This window comes from Pituophis catenifer, unplaced genomic scaffold (assembly GCF_029215685.1).
Source record: "Pituophis catenifer annectens isolate HBS135680 unplaced genomic scaffold, rPitCat1.0.hap2 SCAF_2, whole genome shotgun sequence".
NCBI lineage: Eukaryota > Metazoa > Chordata > Lepidosauria > Squamata > Colubridae > Pituophis > Pituophis catenifer.
This window is the reverse complement of record NW_027256882.1, coordinates 139,727,262-139,754,149: the sequence shown is the minus strand read 5'-3', so window position 1 is coordinate 139,754,149 and position 26,888 is coordinate 139,727,262. Positions and strand designations below refer to the sequence as shown.

The following is a 26,888-nucleotide window of genomic DNA, read 5'->3' as shown; positions in this document are numbered from 1 at the left end:
CTTTATTTTGCTTTTGTCCTCTCTTTCAAACCTTTTGTCTCCATGGAGCATTTTTTTTTTCTTTTGGAGAAAATTTGAAATTGGCTGTCATGAAATACATCCGAATCTATCGCCTTGGGCTTCGTCCTGAACCCTGCACTGCGTTCCCCCATATGCATAGATCTGTGGGTGGAAAGATTTTTTTTTAAAATAAAAAGAAGAAGAAAAAAGAGTGACTGAGTGCACGGCTGTCTCTGTTACCCCCCAATTGTAACGGGGCATGTTTGTAGCTGGATGGGAAAGAATGATTGTATACTTTATGTGCCTCTGTCATATCTGTTTGCATATCTCCTCCTGCTTCGGAGGTGGTTATCCGAAATGGAATTGCACAGATGGGAAACTGTTTGTGTGAATCAGCTCTCCACATGGTTCCCTTCTTTCCCCCAGGGGCTATGAAGTAGTGCACTGAACCTTTAGGTTGCGGTAGTGATCCTTAGCCTGCCCAAAGTGTGCGTGTGGTCGGCTTCACACAAATGGTTTGCTACTAGTGAAAAGTGTACGTTCTGCAATTCCATTTCAAGCAGCTCGATCCATGTAGTAGGATTGAATGAGGTGTATCTGTCCATTGGGCTGTGCCTGCTCTTTTCCCAGTCTGTTAGGAGTATTCGTTAAACCATATTATGGGAGAAAATATGACAGTTAGAGTGCTGTTACACTAGTCCACACTTGAGGACCATAGATTCAGTTCTTCTCACAAGTGTGTAATACAACTGTGCGTGCACAGATTCCTCTGCTAGTGCTGTATGACATCATTTTTCTTTCCCTTCAATGTGATTGGTCACACATTGGTTCCCTGTGTGAAAGAACGGACATGAGTTCTTTGCACCTTTTCATGTGTATTTAAGAACAGAGTAAATTGCCATGTATTGAATTAGCCCATTGGTCCATATGGTTTGGGATTTAATAAGTATTTCAGGCAAAGGGCCATCCCCAGCCTTCTCTGCAGATAGCAAGCACTGAGTCAGGGGTTCTTTGCATGCGGAATTTGTGCTCTGTCGCTGAGCTACAGTCCTTTTTCTTATTTGTGTATTGTTGTGGAATATCTACAAAAGGTCATCCGTGTGTGAAAACATAAGTGCTGGTGGTAGTGAGGATGATATTTCAAAGCAGCCTTTATCAGTCCAATGCTTGCCTGATGTTATACAACTTCCCCGGTTCCCAGTTACTATTGAAATAACTGGGATTTTTAGGGATTGCAATCCAACAACTGGAATGCAGCAGGTTGGGGAAGGCTGCTTGAATGAGTCGAAGTTGCTTTGCATGCTTTATTGCCATAATCCTTCCATCGAGAGGAGGATTATGTATCTAGAGATGACCAAATGCATGTCTCAAACCTTCTCCTCTCCACATTCGTAACATTGCTCTATTGCCCCATTTTACACTTTCATTCTCCTTAACTTTTTTTGCCCCAGGAATTCAGTAATGCCGACGGAGAGGAATATCCTAGTGAATTCTCAGCTCAAGGCTCACCAGCCACCCAGAATGGCCCTGAAGTTTATATTCTGCCTCTCACCGAAGTATCTTTGCCAATGTCTAGGCAACCTGGGCGCTCAGGTAATCTAGTGAAGCATTAAGTTTACTTCATTAAACATTTTTTTCTGTGGATAGTTGCAGCAGTGATTTGCATGCTTTGACATGCATTGACAAATTTATGCTGTCCAGATGTGTAAGGCTACAATTCCCATGGTTCCCGAATCCCTGGTCAAGGTGTTCAGCAAGTCCCACAAATCCGGAGATACCCATTTAAGAGAGAAGTAACACTTGGATAGCATCTGTTTGGGAAAGGGAGACAGTAAAACTTTGAATTCTTCTGTTGCTGACAGTCTTGGAATTATCACCTAGATTTTGTGCTTCCGAAAAGAAACAAGGAGCCCAATTTCCCACAACTATCGGAAGAAATACTCCCTTTAATTATTGTTATTATGCTGTAATGAACTGTGAGAATAACCCTGAAGAAGAGGAAGTGCACATACAAATAGCCACTTTAACAAAATGTAATGCGGCCATCCCTTTGAGATAGGCCAAACGTGAATGGCGGAGTCATGAATATTAAAACTATTTTTGTTATAGGGTCACAGTAACAGAACTTGCAACTTTGAATGTGCCTCCCCTTCCCTGCCTTCTCCCAAAGAGAACAAGAGAGGGTCCAGTCCGAGATGTTTTCTCTAATTCCATTTCTGCTCTGGGTTCAGATTTCTCTTATCTCATTGTTGTCTTGGCTGTTCTCTTGTCTTTCTCCTCTTCCTCAAAGTTATTCTCACAGCCCATTACACATTCAGATTCAAGTTGATCTTAAAAAAAGTGGGAGGACAGCATTTTTGCACCCAATCAGCTCTAAGTGCTCTAAGACTTGGAATACTAACACCATTTTAAAGATACAAACTTTTGTAGCGTAGAGTTCACCTTACCAAGTATTTCTCTCATAATAAAAATTTTAGACTTTAAAATGCTATTAGGACTCCTCTTTTTTTTTTCTTCTACCAAAGATCTGCATAGTTATCCCACTGCACATTCTTAATATGTTCCTTCAGTAATGATACATATCCTTTCATAAAAAAAGTTGGCATCAAACAGTGGGATGGAGGGGGGGAAATGATAGTAATGGCACTATGGTATTAGCTCCTCTGAACTATTAAGAGCTGCATAGAAATAAATAGATAAATATGCCATTTGTATGGGGACTAAATTCACAGAGGTCTTGGAGATTGCCTGGACATCCTGGGAATGTAACTCAGATACTTTTAGAGAGTACAAGCTTGTTCACAGTCTTCTTCTTCTTCTACCTTCTCCCCCTCCTCCTCCTCCTCCTCCTCTTCCTCCTCCTCCTTCTTCCCCCTCCTCCACCATCAGCCTTGACTCCCTGTGTTGCTAAGGAGAATGGAAAAGAGCAAAAAAGACAATAAGAATATCCCCACCTATCTTTAGAGTTAGTTTTAACAAATAATCAGTTTCTGCTCAATATTCTTAATAGTTTCAATACATACAAAATATTAAGGAGTATATTCTATCATACGTGATAATGTCATTCCTTTGAAATAATAGAAAATGTCATTCCTTCTTATGTCCTCTATTCATCATCCAAGGCCTTGCTCTGAGTATCCTTTATGTATTTTTTTTATGTAGTGATCTTTCTACCTTGTAAAACACAGATTGTGTTTTACAAGGTAGAAAGATCACTACATAAAAAAAATTGTGTTTTACAAGGGGTTTGAGATTTTGATCTCACAAACCCCAGTGCTTTAGGTGTCTGCTTAAAAACCTTTTTTTAATGGAAGTCTTTTCTTTACAAAATACCCTTAAGGCCACCATATTCATTTTGTTGGGTGTGTCAGTTTTGGATTAACATAATATACTTTTTCTTCAATGTTCTGCTTTTTACTTTAATATTTCATTGCTATAGGCCCGTGATGGCAAACCTATGGCACGGGTGCCACAGGTGGCACACGGAGCCATATCAGTGGGCACGCGAGCGCTGCCGTAGCTCAGCTCCAGTGCAATGCGTGCTCCGGCCAGCTGATTTTTTTCAGTCCTACTGGAAGTTGGGAAATGGGCTGTTTCCAGTCTCCGTAGGACCTCCGGGGGGTGGGGATGGCTGGTTTTACCCTCCCCAGGCTCCTAGAAAGCCTCTGGAGGGTGAAAAACGGGCCTACCGGGCCCACTGGGCCATCACATGCTAAAAGCAGGGGGGCACAGGGGGGTCGTGTGCGCGGGAGCGGGGTGCATTGAATTATGGGTCTGGGCACTCACATGGGCAACCTTCCCACGCTCCCCCTGCTTTTGGCACGTGATGGCAAAAAGGTTAGCCATCACTGCTATAGGCTATGGGGCTGAAATAAAGCCGCCTTTGGTCAGAAAGCTCTCCAGATGTGTGGATTTCAATTCTCAGAATTCTGTAGCCTGCATGACCATGGCCAAAAATCTTGAAAGCTGAAGTCCATTACATTTGGAGTGTGGCCAGGTTGGTGATAGCTGCTATGGTGAGGTGGAAGCTTTTGAGTTACATAGAACATTTCACCAGAAAATCAGACCTTCTGTGTAAAATGAAAGCTTTTACCATGAAATATTGCTTTATATGTTTTATATACATCCCCAATCTCAGTTCAGAGTTCTTAATTCAGTAGAGGGAATTATAGCTAATGTAACAAGAATTGCCTGCAATGAGCTAAAGTGAGACTACACTAGGCTCATAATGGTATGTGTCCAACATTCTTGGTTTATTCACCCAAGATTCTGTTCTGCAGATGACTGCTTAGATGCCTTCTATCCTTTTGGCCTTAGACATCTTTTTTTGTGTACTGCAAATCTCCAGGCTTCATACCTTCCAACCCACCTTTGTCAAGGGAATACATGAGCTTGGCAGGATTCCCCCACAACCCACTTGCAGCTGCTTGATAGAGAATATGTTGAGGTGGATCAAATCCTCTTTTAATCATGGAATTTGGTTCCTGTAGGCCCACCTCTATCCTGTGACGTCAATGCTTTGTTGCCATTGGAAGCAGTTGAGGAGAGAAGGATTTTTCTCTAGGATATTTTCCCACTGACCATTTGTTTAGAGCACCTAATGGCTTGGTTCTCGTTCCTCTGTAAGTCATGCTTTGTCACACATCTTCTCACATCTAAGGATGTATTTGCTGCCTAGGTTGCATATTTCCATTGAATAGCCTAGGGTGAAGGCCGTGTATTCCTCCTTCCTCACCTTTTTACTTCGAAATCCTGTGCATTGCCCCTAAAGCAAGAGATCCCAAATCTTGCTTTAGTCATTTTAGTGCCAGATATAAACAGAAGAGGAGAGCTAGTAATGGTAGTCCTTTCTTCAATAAGCTGTTATAACCTATTGCTGCACAGCATATTTGAGGTGCTATTCCAGATTTTCTCCTCTCCCTCTCTCCCCCTCCCTCCTTAACTAGTATCTTCCAGATTATTCTGGTTTCGCACATACGTATGCTGTAGCGTGAGTTGCCAATGCCATCTTGTGGGCTCAGAGTGGCAAGGCATTCTGGTTTAGGGGACATGAGAATTTGTATGGGCACCTTCCCTGTGTTGCATATACCTGGAGGACAGGCACCTGTGCAGCCACCTTCCTCCATTAGCTAGCCGGGGAGCAGGCAAAACAAATAGCAACGGGACAGGGTTCCAGATAGGGTCTTTGCCCTTGATCTTTTCACCTCAGCAGAGGCTGCTGCTTGTCCTGCCTGAAGGTTTTCTCTCCCCCACTACATTGGAGACAAAGGGCTTTTTGATTCCAGATCCCACGGGCTCTGCATTCCTTCCCATGTGAAGCAACTGAGGAATCTGAGACTTGTCCCACTGGGTAGGAGGCAGAGGGACGAGCCTCTAAGCCATGCGATGGCTCCGCTCTGCCCTGCCCACACTCTTTAGCCCAGTAGAGCATTGTGTGATCCAAACGGACCCCATAAAGAATGGATTCAATGTTTAGCTCTAGCCACCGCTGCCGGGGGGACAACAATAAAGCCTTTGCTTCTCAGTGTGATGGGAACAGTGGTGTCTGGCACTGAGGGAATGAAGGGTGGCATTGCTGCATTTGGGACATGGGAGAGCCCGCTTGAGTAGACCTTGAACAGATGCTTTCTAATGCCTGGAAGCTTAGGCAGACATCTGATTGTAGCAGAAAGCTCCTTGTTTCTTCCTGAGCTTGAGAAAAATTCTTCCGCCCCAGCTTGACTCTGCCAATGTGGCAAAGAATTGCAACAAACCTGGTTCCAGAACTTGATATCTCCACTTTTCTCTGAGGATTTTCCTGTATCTGCACCTGCATGCAGCTGTTGTCCCAGGCCTCTTCTTCTGCAGAAAGCTAGAATGAGACAGCATGGGGTCAAGCTGGCACAGCGACCAACTTATCAGAAAGAGGGTGCAGAAATTCAGACTGCTCTATGTGTTCCTTCACAGTGCAGTTGCTCAAATCCACTGACCTGGGACGTCACAGTCTGCTATACCTCAAAGAAATTGGCCATGGATGGTTTGGCAAGGTAAGCTGGGCTGATCCCCAATCTTCAATTAACACAGGAAGGATGGGAAGGAAGAGAGGACACAGAGAAAGAGCCAAGGCCAAAGGGAGTGAATTTAGCAAGTTGAAAGAATAGAATAGATTTTACTCTTAGGCATAGGTGCTCTCCCTTTGAGTAGTGCTTTTGGCAGCAGAGGAGTGAGACTGTGGAACAATATATATTAACAGAATTAAAAATCGAAATGTCAATTCTGCATTAGCTCCCAGTACATAAAAGTGAGCAATTGAGTGGAAAGAACAAAAGGGTGTTATTGTTCACCTCAGTGAGAGGAAATTGCCAAAAGAGGGGTGGCAGAGGTTCAGAAGTAAGGATAACTCTGTAACTACTAGATTAGATCTGGCACTTCCCATTGACCCCATGCAGCATCACTGATTTTTCCTGTACTTATTTCTGTTGCCTCCTATTTGGGTGTCATAGAAAGTTCACCTGGTTTTCCATTAAATTGCCACAGAAAGACAGCTGAAGAACTGAAAGCAAAGTTGCTTTAAGACCCTGGAGCCTAAGAGTAGGGTAAACAAGAATCTGTGTGCAGGGAGGTGGTGGGTAGGACATAGAAACCAGTGGAATAAATAAATAAATACATGAATTAAATTGTTATGAGGAACATAAAACTTAAGGCTAACTTATAAAGATAAATTCATACTACGTAGTTTGTCCTGAATCACTGTAGTTGCTGAGTGAACTTGTGAATTTGTAGAAAACTTGGGTTGTGATTGCTAGTGGAACATTCATAGTCACACATTGGAAAACTACTGACCAAAACATTGGCTTGGTACCATGGATGACTTAATGGCTCTTATGCATGAAAGTTTCCCAGTATTGTTTAAGAATGTCCATATGTGAAAAACTGAGGGTGAGAAGGGTTAGCAAATTCTTTATTCTTGCTGGATTATCAAGTTGCAGTAAATTTCGTGATGGATCTCTGGTAACCACTTAAGAGGATATTGCTCTATTAACACAATTTTATATGACAACTATCGTGGCTCTCCCTAGCTCATAAAGTCATTATCCTAAATCAGAAGTGCAAGATCCCAGACCATGGTGCCTATCTCTCTCTCTCTTTCGTTTTAGGTGTTCCTCGGTGAGGTAAACGCAGGGTTGAGCAGTACTCAAGTGGTGGTGAAGGAGCTTAAGGCCAGTGCCAGCGTGCAGGATCAAATGCAGTTCTTGGAAGAGGCACAGCCTTACAGGTAGGTTTTCTTATGCCTTTAAGTAGCAGGCTACGGGCAGCATTCTGACAAAATTTCTGTGGAGCTGCACCTGTGAGCATACTACTGCTGGAATTGTTCTTTTATTTGTGGCTGTTACTGTTCCAGCCAGGATCTGTATATGAGATATGGGAACATAAGGCTTATGTGAATGGAAACTATCAGCTTTCCCACGTTGACAGAATAAGGCTGGATCATAAGAGATGGTGATGAAAATATCTCTAGATCAAAGCATCAGTATCAAGAAGCAGCTTTAAGAGTGTCTGTAATTTGGTCTGACACTGACAAAGGAGTAAAAGAGAGAGTGCTGAACTTCAGAGCTTCCTGAATGTAGCACTCATATGCTTATATAAAATGCAAATGTTAAGTTTAAAAAATTAAATGACCCAAATATAAGATTTTTGTATTACTCCGAGAACTGGCAAATTCCAGCCTTCTTACCCAATATATTATGAAATTTCAAGTTAAGATTATCAAAATCTTGCAAGGTTTGAGGACTTTGAAAATTTGGGTCTTTTATGGTGTCCCCCCCTCAAATAAATGATATTCAGAAGTTATGAGAGGATCTACATGTTTGTAATCCTTAAAGGAAAGCTAGAGAGAAGATTGAAAATAAAAGTATCCTTGAATTGAGCTTCACTCTTGATGATACATCCAGGATGTTTTTATGGCAGTTTTACAAAATGTAGTTTGCTGTTGTCTTTCTTCAGGATGGTTCTTTCTACTTATTAGTCAAATCTACAGGTGCTTCCTAGGTGCTAACTAAGGGCTACGTAGGGCTGGTCCCGTTCTAGCTTCTGAAATGTCAAGAAATCTTACTCAGTATTACATCTTCTCTCTCAGTATGAATCCTGGAGTAGCAAAGAAATCTACTGTTGGATCCAGAGAATCTGACCAAGATGCACATAAGGGGAGGGACAATGCTGGGGAAGCAATGAATTACTTTACTGACTCATGAACAAACAGTCCTTATTGTTTCTGAGGTAGCTGGCACAGCTTAGGACCCATTTATTCAGTGCCAGTTTGTGGTTGCATCATAGGAACTCTTCCCTGTCCTTATATAAACTGGTGTGAAAGTTGCTGGAAAAAGAAAAGAAGCACCTTCAAAGAAAATCCTTTCTCAACTAACTTAGTTGAGGTGTCACCTGTAAGTCTAGTGCACTGCTTCTTAGCTATGATCGCCCTGCTCCTTGCTTGATCTTTAGCTCTTTCCCTCACTGCTTTAGCCCTTTGATTTCTCTCATTCTATAATGCTGATGCACCTCAACCCATCACGAACCAAATCCCCTGCCAGGTCTGCAAATTTTCCCAAGCCCTCTCTTATTTGGCTCTAGACTCTGCCACTTGCTTGTTTCCTTCCAGTCTCACTTGCACCTTTTACCTTTCTGCCCAGGGCACTCCAGCATACCAATCTCCTGCAGTGCTTGGCTCAGTGCGCAGAGGTGACCCCCTATCTGCTGGTGATGGAATTTTGCCCATTGGTAAGTCCATTAAATGGAGGGGAAAATACAATTTTCCCTCTTTTTTTTTTTTTAATTTGATTTATATGCCACCCTTCTTCGGAGACGCAGGGCGGCTTACAATGTGTTAAGCAATAGCCTTCATACTTTTGTATATTTATACAAAGTCAGCTTATTGCCCCCACAAACTGGGTCCTCAATTTACCTACCTTAGAAAGGATGGAAGGCTGAGTCAACCTTGAGCCTGGTGAGATTCGAACTTACAGTAATTGCAGACAGCTGGTGTTAATCACAATGCTATTAGTCTGCTGAGCCACCAGGCTCTTCCCCCGAACTTTGGGACAGGAAAATTATAAAAGTGTGGTTGGGTTAAAGAGCTGTTCCTTTTGTTGAGTTGTCTTGTCTCCGGATTCTTGCTGGAGTCATCTGAAACCAATGCTTCAGCAGGTACGTTTCTAGTTTACAGAAGTGTATTTTTTCATTCTCTCTGCAATGAGCTACTTTGGCTTGTTAACAACAGGTGGAGAGATGCCCCTCTTTTACCTATGGAACCGAAATAAGAGACTTTCTTCTGTCTCCCCAGATACGCAGAATTCCAAAATGGCTAGGAATTCAAACACCCCTCCATCTTGAGATCATGGTCTCATTTTTTGACCACATTGCAGAAATGCTCCCCTCCCCGTTATTCTTCTTCAACCATGCACACCTGACAAAGAGATCTTTAGGCAGATACAGTTGTGGTAATGCTACTGCCACCCCAACAGGGTGACCTGAAGGGCTACCTACGAAGCTGCCATGCTGCAGAGGCTCTGGCACCTGATCCTTTGACATTGCAACGCATGGCCTGCGAGGTATCCTGTGGCTTGCTGCATCTTCATCGCAACAACTACGTCCATAGGTAAGTTGAGAAGATTTGTGAGCTTGCCATGCTTTTAGGTTAAGGGCATGAAACGAAAATGGAAAACAGTTCTCTTCAAGAATTTACAGAGTGAAGGTGGTTAGCTGGAGAACTTAGAAAAGAGAACGATTTCGAGTGAATTTAGCAAATAAGGAAGGAGCAGCAATGCTGTTTTCAAAGGTATCCTGTGGTAGCTATCCATACACCCATAGATCTTTAGACCTACAGGTAGTCCTTGACTTACAACCACAATTGAGCCCAAAATTTATATTGGGAAGTGAGACGTTTGTTAAGTGAGTTTGGCCCATTTTACGATCTTTCTTGCCACCGTTGTTAAGTGAATCAATGCAGTTGTTGAATTAGTAACATGGTTGTTAAGAGAATCTGTCTTCCCCATTGGCATTGCTTGTCAGAAAGGTGCAAAAGGTGATCACACTTTACCTCGGATTACACTGCCGCCGACATAAATATGAACCAGTTGCCAAGCATTTTAATTTTGATCACATGACCATGAGGATGCTGCAACATTCGTAAGTGTTAAAAACGGTCATAAGTCACTTTTTTCAGTGCCGTTGTAACTTTGAACAGTCACTCAATGGACTGTTGTAAATCGTGGACTACCTGTACTAGTTTAGGGTTAAGACTTAATCTTTTTGTAGGATTTGAGAGAGGAGTCTTTTCCAGTTTTACCTGGAGACTCCAGGACTTCATCTGCTTCATCTTCTGCCATGGAATTATGGACCCTTCCATATCAGCATTGATGATGACGATGATATTTCGTATGATATTATCTGAGGCCTGGTGACTAGGAGTGGAAGTGGTGATAATCCAAGGGCATGTCTTTTCCTGAAAACAAATTTTCAAAAGCACGGATCGGCAATTCATGGTCTGTGTGTCATGCCCCACCCCATTTCCTATGAAACGATGGTATCTCCTGCTGAAATTTGAAAAGCGGGCTCTCTAAAATAATTGGGGTTGGAAAATAGAAGCTGACAAACATAAGATATCGAGGAAAGTATTGCATTTATAAAAGTTAATCTTCAGAAATATGTTGGATTTTATCTTCTAATTACACCGTTCTCATGCTTTCAAATGCATTTCTTCATGCCTATAAATGTGTCCATTTAAAAATTGCAGAATTTTGGCACTAAAAATTGCCCGTCGGGGCTTTTTAAAATTTGACAAAGATAGTAAAAGTATATATGAGAGTACGGTATTCTGTTCTGCTGCTGAGGCTTTCATGCCCCCTTCTGGATTAGTATTATTATTATTTTTTTACAATTATCTGGCTGGCTACATTAATTCCAATTTTTTCTTCAGTTACTCATTTATCATACATATTAAATATTAATGTGTTCCCTGTCTTTTTTTATTCTGTCCCCACTCTCTTTTTCTTTATGGTTCCACCTTCTTTTCCTGAATGTGTTGATTATTTGAATGCAGCCTTTGCCTTAAAAAGAACTGGCAAGGGGCTAGGAATAAGAAACCAAGGTTCTTGGGGGAGTTATGCCCCAAAGGAGAATTTGAGCCTTTATGTATTGTGTACTGTGGTAACTGAAGTTTGTATTTGCTTAGGCAAGGATGCACAGGGTATGCTCTTTGTAACATTGACTTTCCAACCAGCTTTTCCCCTTCCTGTGGTCTCGTCTGGGAACACGGGTTGCAGCATTTGGCTTCCAGCAAGAAACTAGACAAGCCTGGATAACCTCTGCTGTTCCTGCTCTCTTCTTATCACTCGTTCCTCCCCGTCAACAATATCCTGGTGCTGAGTGAGTGGCACTCAGAGACTCCAGCATCAGTGATTTTGTTGAAGAGGGGGTGCTTTGCCATCTCCTGGACCATCTTTTATGGACAGAAGAAAGGGATGCCATAGATGTCTCTGGTTACTGAGCTGGAAGAGAATAGTGCCTAGAAGATAAGCTTTGACATGCTTCTCTTTCTCTTACTCTCTTTCTCTGCCTCTCCCCCCCCCATCCCACCCTTCTTTCCTTTCTGTCTTCATATTTAACATAGCTATAAAAACTGGCATTATCTTTCACAGTGGATATAAAAATTTGATTGAGTGATGTTTAAAATGCCACATAGAGAAACAGGCCCATTTGTGCTGTACTAAAATGTCTCCTAAAATAAAAAGAGAAGGCAGCTATAGTGATGGTTGGGGCTCAGCAGTTCTTCTGAAATCGCAAAAGATGCAAAAACAGATGTTGAGTAAACGTGATCAATACCACGTCCCGTAGCATGCTTTCATGCAGTTGGAAGACTAAGTATAACTACGATCATAGTCACTGATAGAAAATTCTGTGCCAGCAGCAGGAAGGAAAGGCTGAAATTGCCTTTGTTTTTTGTTTTTTTTGTTTGTTTGTTGCTTTGGTTTTTTTCAAAAAAGGCCTCTTTTTCCACACGTTTCAAGGAGATATTTCCTCTTGAGGGAGGTAGTTAAGATAGAGGACAGAGTAAGGGTCCAAGCAGAATCAAGGTGGGCAGCTGCTTTTTGTGATTCAGCTCACAAAAATTAGAGTCAGTGTGCTTACTCAGGGGAGCATCTCTCCTCTGAGAATCCTCAACCCATGTTAAAGAACAGTACAGGTAGTCCTTGGCTTACAACAGTTCATTCAGGGACATTTGAAGTTACAACAGCACTGAAAAAAGTGACCTATGACCGTTTGTCACACTTACAACCATTGTAGTATTCCCATAGTCACGTGATCAAAATTTAGATGCTTGGCAACTGACTCATATGGTTGCAGTGTCCCCGGGGTCATATGATTTGCAACCTTCTGACAAGCAAAATCAAGGGGGAATCCAGATTTACTTTGCGCCCGTATTACTAACTTAACAACTGCAGTGATTCACTTAACAAAGGTGGGAAAAGGTCATAAAACGGGGCAAAACTCACTTAGCAAATGTCTCATTTAGCAACATAAATTTTGGGCTCAATTGTGGTTGTACGTTGAGGACTACCTGTATTCAGGGTTTGTGGATAAATTTGCAGCGGTTTTCTTTTAAAACAACTGGAATCAGAAGCAGAGCTTTTATGTGGCATAGTTTTTGTTAGATCTTGCAGAGTGCAGACTCATTAGCAGAGCAGGAGGTGAGTTCCTGTCATTATTATTGGTATCTGCTTTCTGTGTCATTCTTAAAGTTGCTAGACCATGCTCAGGTCTAGCCTTGAAAACTCTACAGGTGATCAGTTACTTCCATCTGTCAATCAAAAGGATGTACCCTTTAAACACATGGTTTTATGGTAGGAGGATCTTGGTAGAAAGTCAAGCTGAGCGGCTGAGAGAAAGCAGAACTTATCCCAGTTGGTATATTGTTGTATGGTGGCTTGGATTTCCAATTCTGCTTCTTTCTGAGGTTTTGTTTCTTGATATATTTCTAAGGGTAATCAGAGATATTCCTTGTTGCCTTTGATAAACTAAGTAATAAAGGCTGATTAGCAGCTCTACCCTGCACAACAGTTGCCACTCCCTAGTTTAGGAGTTCTGCTGCTAATCTAATCTGCATCATAATGGCCCTTTGATGCTTCATGGATAAACTCTGTTGGATATTTCTTTTGTCTAGTGACTTGGCCTTGCGGAACTGCTTACTCACAGCTGACCTTACTGTCAAAATCGGTGACTATGGCCTTTCTCACTGCAAATACAAAGTAAGTGTGTTTGGGGGGCAGGGAGCTGGTGGGGGGGTCGGGAGAGGGAGTGAGAGCACTTGCTATTGGCAGGGTTCGGAGAGGACTTGAAAGGCTGACAATGAAAGCAGTTCTCTTTCAGGGATGGTTGAGAGAGGAAGGAGGGGAAAATGGGTAAGAGACAAATACAGGACATAATACACCAAGGAATATCAGAAGCTAATGCACATTCACACACAGGATCTTATGCATATATACATTGTGAATACGTTTTTCTCATTCATATTTTATATGTGGCAGCCTTTAAAGGTGGCTCAAAAATTTAAGCTGATGCAAAAGATGGCTGGGCCAGCATTGTTGGAAATGAGGTGAATCTGCCAGTGCATTTCCAAGCTGCATTTAATGTGCTCTTTGTAATATTTTTTTTTTAAAAAAACCCTTAAAACCTAAGCCCTCTAACTTAATGAAGCACCTGCACCCACTTGCTAATACTTAAAGACTGCAAAGAAGGCTTTTCTTATTGGCCTGAGCCTTAGGAGCAATCATATTGGCAGCTGCAAGAGAAAAGACCTTTCTGGACATATAGACACATATCTCTTGAATGATCCTGACAAATGAAGTTCAGGAATCCCCATCACTATCGTTTAAAAGACTTACCTGTTTTCTATGATCTTCCCTTAAGTCGTGTTTTTAGGGGAGGTTTTTTTGGGGGGGGGATGGGGTTTGCTTTACCCTCATAACTTTTATTAAATTGTATAGATATTGTTTGTTTATTCCATAAGATGCTTTGGGAAGATTCAGTGTATTCTACAAGGCAGACTAGTAATAAAATAAAAATTAATAAACAAGGGCCAAATGACTGAGTTGGAGAGGTGAAAAGGGTTAGAAGCAGGAGTGAAATCCAGCAGTTCTGACAGGTTCTGGAGAACCGGTAGTGGAAATTTTGAGCAGTGCAGAGAACCGGCAAATTCCACCTCTGGCTGGTCCCAGAGTGGGGAGGGAATGGAAATTTTGCAATATCCTTCCCCCAGGAGTGGGGAGGGAATGGGGATTTTGCAATATCCTTCCCCCAGGAGTGGGGAGGGAATGGAGATTTTGCAATATCCCTTCTCCCAGGAGTGGGGTGGGAATGGAGATTTTGCAGTATCCTTCCCCTGTCACTCCCACCAAGCCACACCATGCCCACCAAGCCACACCATGCCCACCAAGCCACGCCCACGGAACCGGTAGTAAAAAAAATTGGATTTCACCCTTGGCTAGAAGCAATTGATGGAGATGTTCAGTAGTGCCAACCATAATTTTCTCGGGCAAAAGGGTTTGGCAGCTCTGACTTAGGACCAGGAATGAGGGGGCAGGTGTTGTTGTTGATGCTGGTTTGTTTGATGTGCTCTCCCTTTGGCCCTGCATGCCCGGCAGGATGACTACTTTGTGACCACCGACCAACTATGGGTTCCATTACGCTGGGTAGCCCCCGAATTGATTGATGAAGTCCACGGCAACCTGCTGATCGTCGACCAGACTAAGACTAGCAACATCTGGTGAGAAAAATCTGGGTTGGTGAATGAAATCCACTTGGCCTGGAAAGAGAGTACTGGCTCCAAAGCTTTTAAGACAAACAGAGTTAGAGAGCCAGGTTGGTCTAGTGGTTAAGGCATGAGGCTAGAAAGCGGGAGGTCATGAGTTCTAGTCCCACCTTAGCCATGGAAGCCAGTTGGGTGACTTTGGGCTAGTCACTCTCTCTCAGTCCAACCCACCTCACGGGGTTGTTGTTGTTGTTGTTGTGGGGAAAATAGGAGGAATAAGGTGTGTTGGATATGTTTGTCACCCTGATGAGTTATTTTTAAAAATAACAAAAGTGGGATACAAATTAAATAAATAATAATAAATAGATAATGTTGAAAATGCAACTGCTGTAGTAAAAGTAATCTTATTGAAGCACCTAATATTAATTGTATTTAAACTTTACTGATTGTCTGTTTATTTATGTGCTAAATTCCAAATTGTGGTGCTTGTTTTTATCGTTTAGGGCTGAGTTATATAAAAGAGAATCTCCCCTCCCCCTTCCCCAGTGCATCTTCTTGCTCATTAAGAAAGTAGGACAGCGTTTTAAATGACAGCCTTTGCAGTATGGAATTGACCTAACAGTTTTTGCAAGACTTAGGATCTTGGTTATTGTAGCTAGAAGTTAGTGATAGGACTACTGAGCGGTGTGTTCATGTGCACCACTGGAGTGACTCAGGGGTGGTATTCCCTTACCTTCGTTACCGGTTCGCAAATGTGAATGTGTGCGCCGCCGCCACGCATGCACAGGGCCTTCCACACATGCGCAGAGCGTCAAAAACGTGGATAAATGGGATGTGATTAGGTCCTGGCGGATGGGCGGAGCCTCCTGCAGCCTCCGCTACCGGTTTGCCCAAACCAGATAGAAACGGGTAAATACCACCACTGGAGTGACTCTGTTTCACAGTGTTACTGGAATTTTTCCTATAAATAGGTTTCGTTTCTGTTTTCCATGTCTAGATTCCCACCCCCCTCTCTCTTGATGGTGAATTACAAAGGATGCTTCTAGGTAAAAGTTTCTTTAAGGCAATTGTTTTGCCTCTGTCACAGAGTTATCTGGAAAATCCAGCTTTCTCCCCCTGCTTTGACATGCACCCTTTTCATTTGCTCCTAAGACTTCTGTCCATAGAGGGAAAAAACATGGTATAATATTGTCTTCTCAACTAGAAGCACCTGAATATTTCAGTAACTAAGAGAGACTGCTCTGACATCAAAGAATGTGATCTTGTGTATCGATCTTGTATTCTGGCTATAGTGGTTTTGTTTTGTTTTTTTGTTTTTCATTTTTCCTCTCTTGGCAGGTCTTTGGGTGTGACTATCTGGGAGCTGTTTGAGTTGGGTGGCCAGCCCTACTGCCATTATTCCGATCGGCAAGTCCTCACTTACGCTATCAAAGAGCAGCAGCTTAAACTTCCCAAACCACAGCTTCCGCTCTCACTATCTGATCGCTGGTGAGTAACTAGGTGGGGACAAGGGTTTTTAAAGTGATTGAAATATATAGGGGCAAAGATGGTGGAGGGAAGGAGAACTTCTTCTTGAGTAGGTGTTCAACCTACTTGAACATGTAGGTATTCATCATATTTGAATAAGCAAATATCATGTTTGATGGTTAATGTGTTAACTCTTGTGCTATTGAATGAATGAAAGATGGATGGACAGATAAAGGTAGTCCTTGTTTAACAACTGATCACTTAGTGACTGAAGTTACAATGGACGGACTCAGAACTACATATGACCCGCTTTTCCCTTCTTCTATCCCTTCCTACTTTCCTCTTTCCTCCTCTCCTACTCCTTCTCTACTTCCCCTTCCTTCCTCCCCTCTATTCCTTGCTCGCTTTCTAACCTTCTCTCCTACTCTTATTTCCCCTCCCTTTCTTCCTCTCCTTTTCCCTTTCTTCTATTCCTCTCTCTCCTTCCTCTCTTCTCCTTCTTCCCTCTGCTCCTCCTTCCATTCTCTTTCCATTGTTGTATTCATTTTCAATTCAATATTTTCCACAATGGTATCTGTGCAACCCCGATTTCCCCCGCCCACTTATTAACTATATTTTTCAAAGTCCCCATCACATTTTTTAAATTATTAACAATGTATTTCAACTCATTCCATTTTTACATCAAAACCTTTTAACTTAATTAACCTTCCACCTCTTATTTTCCTTAGCTCCTAATTTCTTATTCCAACATCCATTAATTATTTTCCTCATTTACTAGCCTTTCTATTTTATATCTTAATTTCAGTTATTTTCACATTTAAACCAATCTTCATTTCATATTGCGTCTGCTAATGCATTTTACAATAAACAATATATTTCTTCTTTTTTACTTCTTACATACAGTACATCATTTGCTAGCATATGACCCACTTTTGAAGGTCACGTGATTGCATTTTGTGAGCTGGGCAACTGGCTTGGATTTATGTCATAGTCATGTGACTGTGATTTTTTGTGTTTGGGGCTGCTTTCCAATGTTTACTTCCAGGGTCTGGCAAAAAAAAAAAAAAAGCCCATTGGGGAAAAGGGACTCAGTTAATGACCATGGTGTTCACTTAATACTGCCGTGTTTGCTTAAAAATAAGAATAACAGAATTGGAAGGAACCTTGAAGGTCTTCTAGTCCAACCTTCTGCTCAAGCAGGAAACCTTCTACCATTTCAGACAAATGGCTATCCAGTCTCTTCTTAAAAGCCTCCAGTGATGGAGCATCCACTACTTCTGAAGAAGGCAAGCCGGCCCACAGATTAATTGTTCTTACTGTTAGGATCATGGCAAAAATGGCTGTAAAATTGATGGCAGTCATGTAGTGATCCCTTTAATGACGATCATAATTCTGGGCTCAGTTAACAGTCGTAAATCGAGCATTAGCTGTGCTTGCCTAAGGAGTACAGAAGTGCATATGATGAGAAGGAGCTAGATGTCTTGAATATGAGTCAGTAGGGTAGCCCAACTGCTAAAAAGGCTGAGATAGTCCCAAGCTGCTTCTATGGAAGCATGGTATCTAGCCCAGAATAATATTTTGTCTAGGCCATATCTGGACCACCATGTTAAGCTTTGCTGAAGATTTTTGCAGTGTGGATGGGGCCAGGATGTTGATTGGAGCTGGGAAGCAAATCCTATCAGAAAAAGCCTTGTTTTCTTCGGATGCTGTTTTCTCTGACCTTCCCCCCACCCCCCCTTATCCAGGCCATTTTTCTTTTTTTTTACATGAAGCAGTCATTATTATATAAGACAGCAGCTTGTCTTAAAGTGTATTTTTGGAGATGGAATAATAGTGTTGAGAAGAGAGGACTAACTCCATACAAACAGATACCTTATGTAATGAATTATGCACTAATGGGGGAGGATAAGCTCTTTGTGGGGTGCAGAATAGCCACTTTCCTGACAGCAAAGGACCTTTGGCTCACGGCTGCTTTCTTCTTGCTATTCACAGGTATGAGGTTATGCAGTTTTGCTGGCTTCAGCCAGAGCAGCGCCCCACCGCAGAGGAGGTGCACCTTTTGCTCTCCTACCTCTGTGCCAAGGGGGCTTCCGAAGTGGAGGAGGAGTTTGAGAGGCGCTGGAATTCCATGAAACCCGGAGGCACCGGCGGTTCAGGCTCTGGCTCTAACCACATGGGTTTGGAGCTTTCCTCCTTCCCTCTTCTGGAGCATTTCTCCAGTGATGGTGACGATGTTCTCACTGTGATGGAGACAAGCCATGGCCTCAACTTTGAATACAAATGGGACCAAGGGAAAGCTGAACATCTCCCAGCCTCAGCCATGAGCCCTGGTGGGGCTGCACGCTATCATGAGCTTTACTATTCGGCGAGCAGCAGCAGTGGAGGTGGGCACCTCAGCCTGGGGGTGTCCCCCTCTTGCTATGAATGTAAAATGCAGGGATGCCCTGGTTTGCACACACCGGGGGTGGTCCCTGTGCTGAGTGCCCATAGCCCTTCTCTGAACAGTGAGTACTATATTCGCATTGAAGAGGTGGCATCTGAAGGCAGTGGGAATGACCTTGATTATACCGTGTGTTCCTACAGCCCTGAGTTCAGCCATTCTTCACGCTGGCAAACCAAGGAGGACCACTATGAATCCAACAATAGTCCCACCATCTCACTCACCATGGAACCCCTCCTGGGTCAATCAGCACACCCTGAAAGCCACTGGGAACCCTCTGACTATTACTCCTATGGAGAACAAGACAGTAAAGAGGCCCCATACTATGAGGACTCCCTGAAGGACAGTGCTGAGGAATACCTACTCAAGGATCCCAGTGCTTCTGAGTGGCCTGGTCTAGCTTTGCAGAAAAGCATTTTTGCTGATCCACTTGGTGTGTCACCATCAGTAAATTACACCTGTAAGGAGGCTCTATCAGATTCAGTCATTTTAGAAGTGGCAGAGGAGGAGTGCTTGAGTGATAGTCCTAGGAGCGAAAGAAATGAAAACTCCGAATCTCCCTCTTCAGGCAAGCCTTGGACATCTGACATCTCAGTCAAAAATGATAACGATCACCTACTGCCATCATGTGAACCCCTTGCCAAAGATAGCTGGTGCTACCGACATATGATCACCTTCCAGGGACTAATGGCACAGCCACTGGACACAGTGCCACGGGATGAGCCAACATTAGGGATCAAAGATCTGCGAGCAGCTCTGCTAGGTGGGGAACACATGACATCATCATCCCATATAGGCTCCCCATGTCCAGACAGCGATTTTCCTGCAGAAGAAAATGACTCAGTTGAAAGTGCTGCTACATTGCCTGGCATAGAAAGCTCTACAGATCCCGTGATAGACAGCAGAGTGGAGAGCCCAGAAGCCACCACCCCACCATTGGGGGAAGATGTTTTGATGGGTCTGTCGTCAACACCATCACCCTTATCTTCCAAGGAAGAAGTTGCCAGCAGCATGGAGGCTATAGATCCAACTCTGCTGGATGAATCAATAGCTGAGGTGTCAAACATAGAAGACCCTATGGAAGAGACCTCCACTGGATGCTCACCTAAGTTGCCACAGGAGATCAATATAGAAAGTGGCAAGAACACCAGTAGTGAACAAGATAGAACACCAGACAAGACTGTTTCCAGTACCAGTTTCCCTGACTTGGATGACGCCAGTGATGAGGACTCAACTGATCTTACATCTGGAGTTTTTATTGACTTCCCAGTTGACTGTCTTGAGCAGCAAGATATAATCCCCACTTTCAAAACCTTACAGAAGCAAGTAGGGACCCCAGATTCACTAGATTCATTGGATATCCCCTCTACCACCAGCTCATGTGACACCTTCAGTCCCATAGCTTATATATCCTCAAGCCAGCCTAAGGCTCTGGATAGTGGCTATGATACAGAGAACTATGAGTCACCTGAATTTGTCCTCAGGGAACCTCATGAGTCACGAGAATCTGAAGGTTCTGATAAACTGGGAACATCTGAAGATGATAAGGATGATCAAGTCAAAGAGCAGAGTCTTTCTGATTCTTTTACTGCTGAGCTGCAGGCCTTAAATGAGAAGAATCCTTACCGTGACTCTGCATATTTCTCTGACTATGATACTGAAGGTGGCACTCGGGAGGATGGAGAAGAGGACAGTGATGCTTCTGAGGAACATGAACCAGAAGTCTCTCAGTCACACACTGAAGAACTGAAGGAAAACTTTGAACCAATTGGCAGGACAGATGAGCCTCTGCCAGCTGGTCCTGAGCCCATTTGTCCACATGAAGACTGTGTGGGTTGCATCTCTCCAGGAACGGAGGACCAGGACATGGGGAAAGACAGAGATATTAACTTGTCACAGGAACTGTTGGTGAATGAAGCAACTGTTGATAAGTTGGATTCAAACCTATTTCAGGATAAGAATAATGGGATTGTTGTGCAATCCCAGACACCAGCCCCCACCACCAGATCTTTTGTCTTGTCTCCTGTGGTCATCAATCTAGAGGAACCCACCATAGGTGGTGAAGAAAATGAGGTAAAGGATTCAGGACAGGAGAATGTGACAAAGAACACTGAACAACCTGAGGAACGACAGGCAACTGGCCCTCCCAAGGAACTTCAGAGCAACCTTGGTCTCTCGCTCAAATTGTCAGTGGTACCATCCCAGCTCTCATGTAGCCCCACTGATCCTGAAGAGGAAGAAGATGACACTGAGGACAGTGATGAGTCAGATGAGGAGCTGCGGTGCTACAACATTCAGGACCAGAGTGAGGAAAGTGAGGAGGAATCACCTGCTGTGCCCATTGTAGTGGCTGAGAGCCACAGTGCCCGTAACCTGCGCAGTCTGCTTAAGATGCCCAGCCTAGTGGTGGAGACATTTTGTGATGACCTTGAGCGTAAGAAGAAAGCTGTTTCCTTCACCGAAGATGTTACTGTCTACCTCTTTGACCAGGTAACTTGTTGGGGAGGGGTTGAAGAGACAGAGTTCTAAGTAACTTAGAAAAGGACTCAGGGAACAGAGTGCATCCTGTGCTAAATATCGTCATATCACAAGGCCAAAATATGCAACCTGATTCCTCCTAGAGCAGCGGTGTCAAACTCGATATCATTGAGGGCTGCATCAGAGTTATGTTTGACCTTGGAGGGCAGGGGGCGTGGTCAGGGTGGGTGTGGCCAGCTCAATATCACCCATCAAGGCTGCCCTCTGCCAGCAAAAATGGAGCTTGGGGAGGCTGTGTACGGCCTCCCCGAGCTCCATTTTTGTTGGCAAAGGGCTGTAGGAGGCTGTTGCAGCCAAAAACGGAGCCCAGGTAGGCCGTGGCCCTCCTGAGCTCTGTTTTCACTGGCAAAGGCACCGTGGGCCGGTGCTTCACTGTTTCCAGGGTGGGCTCATGGGCCAGATCTAAGCACCCTGTGGCCCAGATCTGGCCCCTGGGCCTTGAGTTTGACACCCCTGTCCTAGAGCTTTTAAATTATACTTTTTTGCCATTGCAAAGCTGGGGAGGGTTAATGGGTATCCAAAGCACCTAGAAGATACCAGGTTCTTTATACTTTATGGCTACTATATCTGGACTGCAAAATCCAGATCTTTCTAAATTTCTTTGTGGTCAACTGGATCTTTGCAGTGTGCATCTGATTATTCTACCTACTTCAACTAATTGCTTACTGGCTTCTGATTGTAATATTCTGTAATCTTAGCCATAACAATACCAACCTCCTGCCCTCATGATGAATTGGAATACAAATCTCATCACCCATGCAAACTTGATTTAGGTCTTCCTAGATGAGCAAAGGTTGGGAGGGCATGACTATAAACAGGGCTAGCAGAACTGGGCTGTGATGGAGTTTCCTGTATCTCTGCAATATGCTGCTATCTACCATGTTTCCCCAAAAATAAGACCCCATCTTACATTTTTTTTGAACCCTGAAATAAGCGCTTGGCCTTATTGCGATGTGCTCAAAAGCCCGGTTGGGTTTATTATCAGGGGATGTCTTATTTTGAGGGGAAACAAGATAGTACTCAGATGAAGCTTGGTTATTCTGAGTAAAAGATAGCAGAATATGGTAGAGATACAGAAAACTCTAACACTTGGCTGTCAGTGGCTGTCTGGAATTTTGCAACCTGGATTAAGTAGTTCTACACAATCTGGATGAACACTAAAACAAACTACATGTTCCAGCTAAATCTTAAAGTTAGACCTCACATTTTTAATTAACATAGAAATGAGCCATGAAAGAGGGAGGAGGTTGTTATGGTTACAGCTTCTCGGATGCTGAAGGTACTAAATAAGTAACTTTCGGGTTTTCATAGCACAGGGGTCTCCAACCTTGGCCACTTTAAGCCTGGAGGACTTCAACTCCCAGAATTCCCCAGCCAGCTTTGCAGCTTTGCTGGCTGGGGAATTCTGGGAGTTGAAGTCCTCCAGGCTTAAAGTGGCCAAGGTTGGAGACCCGTGTCATAGGGTGTCCTGGATAATAGCAGAGTACAGTTTTTCCTCCCTCAGGTTGTGAACTAATTGTATCCATTGCATGTTTTATATGCAGGAAAGTCCCACAAAGGAACTTGCAGAGCAGCCTTTCCCAGGAGTGACAGAAGCTTCGCCAACGCCACCTGGGCAGGTGGAGAGCAAAGCTTCCTCAGGCTTAGCAGATGAGATAAATACACCCAACAGCACCTCAGAAGGGAGCTCCTCTGAAGAGAATACAAGTATGGATCGAATGAGGAATTGAGGCCCATCATGTTACACCCTCATCACTCTGTTTACACTCTCTTGAACTCAGCTCATTTTGCCTTTTTTCTTAGCAGGATTAATTACTTTATCTTCCATAGATAGTTAAGATTAGAACTGAATTTGATCTGTTTGGATTAGCAGAATGCATGTACCTATTTTGACTAAACTAATGAGTTTCACATCAAAACTTAACACAGGTAGTCCTCATCTTACAACCAAAGTTACGATGGACCTACTCTTACAACATGGATTCAGAGTGCTGAGGGTCACCTCCCCTGCAGTCACATGACTAAACTTTGGGCGCTTAGCAACATGGCCGCATTTACGGCCATTTGCAGCATCCACAGTCATGTGATTGAATTTTACGATGATTTTGCCAAAACCTGTCATTTCTAGTTTGGGGCAAAATCGTACCATAGCAAGGCATTGGTTTCCTTAACAACAGCAGTGTTTGCTTAACGACCATGGAGGCCACTTATGTGCTGCAAAAAAAGGTCATAAAATGGGGTCAATCACATGACCGACCTATTTTACAACCATCACAACTTACTACTATTATGATAGGCAGGCTCCATTACGGTCGTAAGTCAAGGACTGTCTGTATGTCCTGCATGTGGAGTTTGTTGCAGCTTCTTCCATATGTGTATTTTCTCAGAAGAATCCTGCAGATTCAGACAACTTGGTTCCATTTCCAAAAATTCCATCTGTCTTGGAAAAAAATATCAGAAGGAATCTGGACTCATAAAAGTTTTGCAGGCCAGCATAGTGACTGCTGGTCAGTGATATACCTGATCTCTCTCAATGTCTGCTATATTTCAGATTCTATATTTGTCTTGGGATCAAGAAGACTTTTTTAGTTTTCTCTTATTACAAACTAATTTATGAGTAGGAATTTCCAGCTTGTAAATTTGGTTGCTAAAAGCAGCTCACTGAACAGCGTGTGATGGCCATCATAAGATCATAGAGAATGACGCTGTAGTAAGGTACAGGTAAACCTCTATTTATGACCACAATTGAGCCCAAAATTTCCATTGCTAAGCAGGACAGTTGCTGAGTTTTGCTGTACTACCTTTTACTACCTTTCTTGCCTCAGTTGTTAAGTGAATCAGTGCAGTTTTTAAGTTAGTAACAGAGTTGTTAAGTGAATTTGGCTTCCCCATTGACTTTGCTTGTCAGAAGGTTCCAAAAAGTGACCACCTGATCTTGGGACACTGCAACCATCATAAATATGAACCAGTTGCCAAGCATCTGAATTTTGAACACACGACCATGTGTTCGGATGCTGCAGAGGTCGTAAGTGTGAAAAATGGTCATAAGTCACTTTTTTCAATGCCGTTGTAACTTCAAACAGTCACTAAACAAGTGATTGTAAGTCAAGGATTACATATATTACTGCACTCTAACTTCGCTGGTGCAGTCGTTAAGAGTGCAGTACTGCAGGCTACTTCTGCGGATTGCCAGCTGCCTGCAATTTGGCAGTTCAGATCCCACCAGGCTTAAGGTTTACTCAGACTTCCATCCTTCCGAGGTGGGTAAAATGAGGACCCAATTGTTGGGGGCAATATGCTGACTCTGTAAACCGCTTAGAGAGGGCTGTAAAGTACTGTGAAGCGGTATATAAGTCTAAGTCCTATTGCTAAGTGCTATTGTTATATATTGCAGAGCGATTATTTCTTTTTCAGCCTCAAGCCTTCCAAATGAGTTGTGTTTAAACTTCTAGGCAGCCTGGCCAAAATCCAACATGCCTGGAAGGTGTCACATTGCAGTCTGATAGAGGAAATCCTGTTGGACTTTGGGAAAGTTTGTTGTAGAGAGTGGACAAAGGGAGTAGCCTTCACATCAGCCTCTTCCTCTTTCCTATACCTATCCTTTCCATTTCAGGTGGTGGCTTTGGATGGGATGATGACTTTTCCCTCATACCCGTGAAATCACCTGTCCTGTCCTCATTGACCTCAGAGGCACCTGAGGACAGTCTCCACAGACTGTCACCCACACTAGTATCTGCTCAGAAGCAAGTGCTGCCCATCCAGTTTTCACGCTTCACAGTCTCACCTGCTGCAGTATCACGGTTCTCCATCACACACGTCACTGATTCAGATGTTCAGCCTGTAGGAGGTAAGGTCCGTTCTGACATTTCCAAAACTGCAGAAGAGAGTGACCTTCCTAAGGAATGGAAAACCTCCCAAATATCGAGAAGTTTCTTGTTCTTGGGGCAAGCATTGTGGAGTTCATGTGATCTGATTGTGGAGGTCTCATTATTAAAGCCAAGAAATTAAATATTAAATAATATTGAAATTCTGGATAGGACATGAACTGTTCTGAATTGGTTACTTTTATCCATTACATTGAATCCTGCCCCAGGCAGGGGCCTCTTCTAATCGTTGGTTGAATCACACTTTAAGGATTTATTTTACTGAGGCCACATTAATATGAAATTATTTCAGTTTTCCCAAACTTTTAAGAGATCATTGCAATATTTGTGGCATTAGATTAAAGGAAAGGAACAGCAATGTAGAAGATGGCATTGGCAAACCTCTTCCATACCGTTGCTGAGAAAACAATGTAAATATAACCACACAGTCACCAGGAGTCAAGCTTGACTCAAGAGAACTTGATTTATGATGGTCTTTTTTAGCAGGAGTATAGAGATTGACCTTTTCATAATCCAGAGTCATTCATTCATATGACAGTAGGAGGTTTAGGATCCTTCTTCCATACTTCCAATGTTTCTCTTTCCACAAGTTTGGTGTCGTGGTTAAATGCTGCCTTAGAAATCAGGAAACTTGAGTTCTAGTCCCACCCTAAACATGAAAGCCAGCTGAGTGACCTTGGGCCAGTCTCTCCTTCTCAGCCCAACCCATTTCACAGAGTGGTTGTTGTGAGGAAATAGGAGGAGAAAAGAGTATTAGGTACTGTATGTTAACTGTCTTCAGTTACCTGTAAAATAATGAAGGCAGGATAAAAATTGAACTTAAAAAACCTAATATTTCTCATTCAGATAGAAGCCAGGCTGGCACAAATCCTTGGAAGGTAGATGACTTGCCCGTGGAAACTGGGAAATAAATTTTTCCTCAGATCTTAAAACATATCTGACCAAAAGGGAAGTTGTAAATCCCTTTTACAGATTAAGCTTCTGTCCATATGTCATGAACTGAATTCAAACTGTGACTTGCAGTTCTGAGGCATCTGGAGGAGACCAGATGTGTTGGGAAAGCTAAGAAAAGGGCCTCTGAGGCCTCTAGTTCTGTGATTGCAATTTCTAACAGTTTCTTCCCTTTTCTAGGCAACAGTGAAAATGGCAACAGAGAGTGAACTTGGTTATCTCTCCCTTTTGGACTTCCTACTTTGCCCCCATGGCACAGTTTCTGCACCAGGGGACATGAGCACGGATGAGGCCCAGGAGCTGGCTGGAGCAGAACTCTGCAGGGCCTCGTTCAGATTTTATTGGACAGATTTTGACTGCTGCTGGGCTGGAGCCACCTTACCATAAGGTGGTTTGCGATGGTTGTGCAAACATGAGTGTGTGTGTGTGTACGCATGCACACACACCCAAGAAGGTGTTTGTGTACAAATAGACACATATAGACATATAGAACCTATAGCATTTAAAGGGTAGATCTGTGACTTTGCTAACATTGCCACATAAGCCATTGTAATATTCCTAGCTCATGCCTCTTGATGTTCTGACCCACACTGACTTCCCCAGTTGGGGCACTGCCCTGAGACATCCTCCCCCTGCCTGTTCTGTGAGCTTATCGTGTCTTCTTTCCACACCCCATAGGGGATATTGAGAGAGCACGTAGCCTTGCGCCTTGTGCCATTCCAACATGCTTCAGGTGGATCCTCAAGCACTGGTACTTGTGTCTTGCCACAGGGGGCAAGCTCTCCTTGTCCTTTCTTCAGTGTGCTGTGTCCAAATATCAGGTGGA

At 43.2% G+C, this 26,888-nt stretch overlaps 1 protein-coding gene across 1 annotated transcript; it reads left to right on the top strand.

The window, feature by feature from the left end:
- Positions 1-1,553: 1,553 nt before the first annotated feature.
- On the top strand, positions 1,554-26,305 carry AATK (apoptosis associated tyrosine kinase). The gene is made up of 12 exons (XM_070934711.1): positions 1,554-1,593; positions 5,947-6,026; positions 7,137-7,255; positions 8,667-8,754; positions 9,498-9,631; positions 13,196-13,280; positions 14,676-14,797; positions 16,121-16,270; positions 18,242-21,179; positions 22,772-22,934; positions 24,841-25,074; positions 26,243-26,305. The coding sequence occupies exons 1-12, from the start codon at positions 1,569-1,571 to the stop codon at positions 26,269-26,271; spliced, it is 4,167 nt and encodes a 1,388-aa protein (XP_070790812.1). The 5' UTR covers positions 1,554-1,568; the 3' UTR covers positions 26,272-26,305.
- Positions 26,306-26,888: the final 583 nt, after the last annotated feature.